This window comes from Apteryx rowi, unplaced genomic scaffold (assembly GCF_003343035.1).
Source record: "Apteryx rowi isolate R43461 unplaced genomic scaffold, aptRow1 scaffold_19, whole genome shotgun sequence".
NCBI lineage: Eukaryota > Metazoa > Chordata > Aves > Apterygiformes > Apterygidae > Apteryx > Apteryx rowi.
The window spans coordinates 2,659,078-2,665,077 of NW_020448196.1; the positions used below are offsets into that span (position 1 = coordinate 2,659,078).

Genomic DNA, 6,000 nt, shown 5'->3' on the forward strand with positions numbered 1-6,000 from the left:
TTAGGGTTTAAAATAAGAAAGATGTCTAAGCAAGACCAACACAATACAATCTCTGCAGCTGGCATTAGAGCAATTGTCTCAAGAAGAGCTCAACTAGCCGCCTTCTCCCTCAGTAATTACAAAATAAAATTACATCTCCTCCGGTCTCCCACAGTCCTTCCAAGGTCAGTCAGACCGTGATCTAAATCTTCTGGTTTGGGTGACTGTGACCTTTTAGACTGGACCTGCTGGCTACTACATGCTATACATAACAAAGAAAAATCAAAGGGGACCAATCCAGACTACTTCTTTTGAAGATTACCTTCAACTGCTTGAGGTCCTTATGGAATATCATTGTCCAATATTAAAAGATTCAAATTCCACATCAAAAGTCCACTCATCATGACTTCAAATTGCTATGGAAAAAGACTGAAGTATTTTAAACCTCAGTATGACTCAAAAAATGGTACTCAATAATTCCAAGACAGAAAAAAAACTTGAAAGTGCCTTACTATTTCAAAGAAGAATAGAAGATGGGTGGGAATAAGGACCAGATAAACCATTCAGATCCCTTCTAGCTGTGGCTGAGATACTCTGTCTCAAAGGGAAAGTATTAACAAATTGATTTTAAAAGCCTTCTAATTTCTCAAATCATTCAATTGGCAAAGCAATTTACCAAGTTCTGTTCCCCATTTGAAACCCATTTGTCTAGTATTAGAGTTTCAGTAAAATGGCACTGTCCTATTGAGAGTTTCCATTCATAACTTGGACCAAAATAATGGTTATCTCTAAAAACAAAACATTGTGAAAATCCACTATGTTTGTTTATGAAAACACATGCAACTGTCTAAGGTAGCATAATTAATCACTTCATTGTTCATTTAATAGCTGAAAATATGCCACAGGGAAATCAAACTTAAATGCACTTAAAGACATACAGATTTATCTTTAAGGACCATATATCTTGCCAGATGCTGCATCTCCTTAAACGCCCAGTTGAATTCACAGGAACTGAAGATGCTTAGCATCTAACAGCAAAAGGCTCAAGGAATAAGCAAGAAGAAAATAGAGAATGAAATTCTTACCTTGAGTAGCTTCTGCATGGTTTCAAAGCTCTGGAGGGCTAGCTACAGAAATCAACATGAGAAAGTAAGTTCTGAAAAAGCCTACCCACGCATTTGCAAAGTTGATTTCACTAGTTTTACTTCCCCTATGCAAGCTAGGCAAGCTTCTCCCTCCCATACATTGAGCTAGAGAGTTTCCCCAGTCTTCCCAATTGATTTCTAACTGCATGGGGAAATTTAGAGGTTTCTCCTGACTTACTTCTGTACGGCACTGAACAAAAACGACTACCTTCATCCAGAAAACAAACATTCTTCCTGTGAGGGCAAGATCTGAGCAGAAGGGTAGACAGCATTTCTCAAGATAGTCTTCAGCCCCTGATGGACCCAAAGCCGCTCCACTGAAGACCACTGTACAAAAACTCACATTCAGACCACATCAGAAAGAAACAAGGCCACTTACCTCTCTTGTTGGGACTAATATGAGTGCATAAGGCCCATCGCTGCGCTGCAAACAGAGAAGACAAGAGGACCGCTAAGAAGAACGTAGCACTAATACACAGAGCATTTCTGCTTCTAATTTCTAGTAGCCGACAAAGTGAATTCTGTGGAGTTTCAGTACAAGTTTGTGCTCTTCAGACCCCCCGTTTAGAGCTCCACCTAGTCCAGGTTGGCACGACTCAAAACCACAGAGATTCCACTCTTTCTTCTAAGATTAATGTTGAATTTTCTTTAGCCGGTACTATTCTGAAGTTTTTTCTCATATTTCGTGTACATTTGCTTTTTCAGTGTCACCCTAATGAACACAACAATTTGGGGCAATTTTGCTCCCTTCTTTGTATCAACAGCCTTCAAATATTAACACTCCATTGCCTTCTCTTTCCTTCTCTGAAACACACTCACAGTCATACTCAACATCTTATTCCACACACAGTTTTTCACTGTCTTATTTCTGATTTGCAGAAATAGTCTAATGTTTGATGCAGAGCAACAATCTGTAGGTACCAGCAGCAGAAAGTAACAATCCAGGATGGGTTGGAATTATTTCAACCCAGAAGGAAGTCAGGATGATCTCCTTCCCTAAAAGGCACAAGAGACGGCAGATCTGCAGCAGCTTTTTCTGGGTCAACAAGATGATCTGAATCAGGATCAATTATCAAATCTCACTCCATGTCAAAGATTAGAAACTGTTACTGCTAAAACCATGTCAGGAACTTCTGTTTTCCGTTCTCCCAACTTCCAGACCTTTGTCTCTACTGCACTCTATCTTCTGCAAACTTAGGAATTCAGTCCATTTATCTGCTGCATGAAGTAAAGGGGAATGTATAACACTTTTTATTGTTATATCATCTGTATCTCAACAGTACGAGAGGATCACATTAGCTACATGCACAAAGGAAGGGGAAAAGAGACTGTTTGACCTTTTTAACAAGAAACACTGATGATTAGAAGAGAACAGCTGTAATTTATTTTTATTAATCTTATCATCAAAGGCAAATCTATTCAGTTCTGTTGCACCTACCTGTATTTTGGGTTTCATTCCTTGCAAGGACTGTACAAGCGGAATCCCATAGGCAAGAGTTTTACCTTTATAAAAGGCAGAAAATCAGAGTAGTTTCCATCATTTAAAAAAAAAAATGCAGAAGTTGCAGCACTCCTGCAAATTAAAGGGCATTAGAAAGTAACATTCAATCTACCATACTTAAACTGAGGTCAGAGTTTGGAAACATTTTCTAATTAAGTAGGAAGTTTCCAGAAAGGACGTCCGATAGGCCATAACACCAAGGAACTAAATTAAAGAAGAGGGATGGTGGTATCCCACTGACACCCATCTACACAAACAGCTCTACTCACCATGGGAAATGAGACACAGTTTACTGTAGAGCAAGTAAATAAGCTTGTATGATAAGAGTGTGAGCTGCTTAGCTCCACTGGACCCCTGGATCTGCATCCCCAGCATGAGCCTTGGAATAAGCCCATACGCAATGGCTGGAAGCTGCACATCAGCATTCAGTCCCACCACTGCATCGTTACAGAAGTTTGCACAGCATCTGTCTGTGTCACAGCAGTCCCAAGCCAGGCTTCCGAGTCTGTCATTTTCATGAGCTGTACTGAGAATGTGATGTTTTGGTTCTGGATAAGGGATCCAATTTAACATGCCCTAGGAAGGGAGACTGGCAATTAAATACTGACCTGAACCGGTCTGAGATCTCACTAAAGCATCTTTGCCTTGCAGCAGCACAGGAATTGTTTGTTTCTGAACACTGTGTGACAAACAAAACAGGTTAGGAAATACAGATCCAACGCACAACATAAAATCCTAAGGTTTTAACAAACCATGACTGTTTCAAAACGTTTTACCCCAAACTCCATGCATGCATCCATCCCTGCTGTGTAGCTACATCAGCACGGTTATTTCTAAGGAAAGCCTACAGACACATATCATGTGTGGTAAATTGGAGGGGAAAAAAAAAAAAAGATGATTTTATGGTCAAAGTACCAAATTAGGAGCCAGTACTCCTAGATTCCATCTCCAGCTGCGACAATGATTTGCTGCACAACTTACAAGTTATTTCTTGTTCCAGATTTTGAAAGAAACAAACCACGTTGCTTAACAGGAACCATGGTGTTTATAAACCAATTACATATAATGAAACAATCATAAATGTCTGTCAGTAAGGGGTAGTGAAGGGCAAAGGTTAATATGGATTTGCTTACCTGGTCATGCTACATATCTTCAAGACAGTGGTTATTGTGGATATCTGAAGAGATAAATAACAGTAATAAACAAGTTTCATTGTCAAATTCTCAGCATTGTTACTTTTTGTAGTACAGGATAGAGGAAAAAACAGAAGAATGACTCTTATTCTCTGGATCACTAGTCCAGCGCAGCTGGATGGTGAAGTTCCCAGGTCCTCAAAATACTTCCATTGCTTTATCAGAATTATATCACTGCTGGTACGTCATAAAACACCTTTTTTTTTTTTTTTAAAAAAAAAGCACCTCCCAAATGGTTTTCCATGTTTTTGGTATTACAGCTGCGTGCAGTGGGGGTACTGGGACACTGTTTGAGGATGGGTCAAGACACAGGCTCAGAGGATACTGGTCACCGCACTGTGCTAAGAGCCTATCTGAGAGATTACAACAAAATCAAGTAGAGCGCTACTGAGTCAGTAAAAGTCCCCATGAATAAAGGCGCATCTCTCGGCTCTCTAAAATCCCCCCCTTAAACAGCATACTCCATGGCACGCAGCCTTCCTGCCACTCACCAGATGTGGATGGAGGTCCAGCTGGCTGAAAGAATCCGAAGTGAAAACATCTTCTTGCACCTGCTGCACTGCTTTTCTACAAGTTAGGGGAAACAAACCAAAACAAAACAAAATGCATGGTGTGGTTACAAAGTATATGATGAGAGACTATGTAGATACCAGGCGAAATACATGTATCAAGCAATGTCTTTGCCCAAGCAAGGGCAAGAATTCAAGACGGTTGCATTGAAAGTTTTTTTTCCCCCACTTGTCTTAAAATACCTGTGAATTTCTGGGATATCTGGATTGTTTCTAAACAAGCTGGACGTCTTAACGAAAGGTCTGCTTTTCAGGCTCTCATTTTGGCTATCAGACAACTGTTTCTTTGGAAGAGGTTTTTTTGATGAGTTTCCCTTTTCCCTGATGTCAGCTTCTGTAGTGCATTTCTTGAAGGAGCCTCCTGAAGGCTTACATTTCCGTTTTAAAGGTGGGTTTCCATGTGGTGATTGAAGCTTTCTTTTCAGAGCCTTAGACTGCTTTAGTATTAACAAATCAGATAGCAAGGAATGCATTAATACATGTGAATTAACTACATGATATCATATTTTATTCATGTTAAACACAGGCAGCAGTTCATGGATGGAACCTTCTTTTAGGGATCCTCTGTCTCATGACTAAAGAAATAAAGCTTGATTTTTGCAGCTGTATCTGAGTTCTTTGGATCAGAGAATGAGCCACATACCTCTGTACACTTCCTGCATCATATCTAAGACCTCTGAATACTGCTGAAATGCAAATAGAAATCTAAAGTCATGTGTAGGGTTCCTCACTCAAGGATTTAATTTAGCTTCTCTGGCAACTGAACAGAAATCCCTTCAAAAATCTTTCTCAAAAGCTCCATGTATTTCTTACATTAAAGCCATCCCTGTAGGCTTTTTTCTTGCTCTTAACAGAAGGAATGGCCTATGCTTCACTCAAACCTGTGCTTCTGCCAGCTTTCGGGATTTCTGAGCTCTCTGTTTCTGCTTCTGCAGATCGATTTCTTTTGCTGCTCTTCCCATCATTTTAAGGAAAAGGGTTGCTGTCCCCATATCCCTCCAGGAACAGTGATGAAGAAAGTTAATTTAACTTTGTTTCGTCCCCCAAGCCCTCCTCTATCCCCCCCAGCCCTTTTTAGCGAGACTGTTTTTCCTGACGCATTTGCAAAGCTCCTGGAATACGCCAACCCCCTGGGGCACAGTCTCGCCCCACTCTTCTATTTCTCCCCCGCTCTCGGTTGCACACTCTAGTTCTCCTCACCCTCCCGTGAGCCACCTTGCTCTCAAGCTCTGTGACTTCTTTTGCACTTGTTTCTTCACGGGTTTTGGCACTAAGGACCTTCGTGGCCAGCTCCTCAGCTGGAGGAAACGCAGCAGCTCGCCCTCGCAGGCATTTTTGACGTGCAGCGGCCTGAACGCGTCGCCAGGCAGAGCAGAAACCTCCCTCCGAGCACGTTTCGCTGCCGCTCTGCCTCGTCTCGCCCTACTGATTTATCCTGCTCGCTGCGACCCGGCATTTCGCGGTCTCTGCCCAAACGCGCGTTGCTGCGGCCGAAAGGGGCAAACCCAGCCCAGCCTCCCCCGCCTCCAGCTCCGTCCAAAACGCCGGCGGTGGCGTCGCCTCCCCCGAACACCCGCGATGACCGAGACAAACCATCCGGGCAAGGGCCCCCC

At 42.0% G+C, this 6,000-nt stretch overlaps 1 protein-coding gene across 1 annotated transcript in view; it reads right to left on the reverse strand.

Moving 5' to 3' along the window:
* The window catches only part of DDX31 (DEAD-box helicase 31), a 48,835-nt gene extending 43,032 nt beyond the window's left edge, over positions 1-5,803 (reverse strand). Inside the window, exons 1-9 of the mRNA XM_026062061.1 lie at positions 5,588-5,803; positions 4,571-4,824; positions 4,310-4,385; positions 3,759-3,802; positions 3,234-3,304; positions 2,895-3,146; positions 2,563-2,627; positions 1,504-1,548; positions 1,065-1,106 (exon numbers count right to left, since the gene is read on the reverse strand). Coding sequence (XP_025917846.1) covers positions 1,065-1,106; positions 1,504-1,548; positions 2,563-2,627; positions 2,895-3,146; positions 3,234-3,304; positions 3,759-3,766 — 483 coding nt within the window. The 5' untranslated portion in view covers positions 3,767-3,802; positions 4,310-4,385; positions 4,571-4,824; positions 5,588-5,803. The remainder of the gene's footprint in view (positions 1-1,064; positions 1,107-1,503; positions 1,549-2,562; positions 2,628-2,894; positions 3,147-3,233; positions 3,305-3,758; positions 3,803-4,309; positions 4,386-4,570; positions 4,825-5,587) is intronic.
* Between the last annotated feature and the right edge of the window lie 197 nt (positions 5,804-6,000).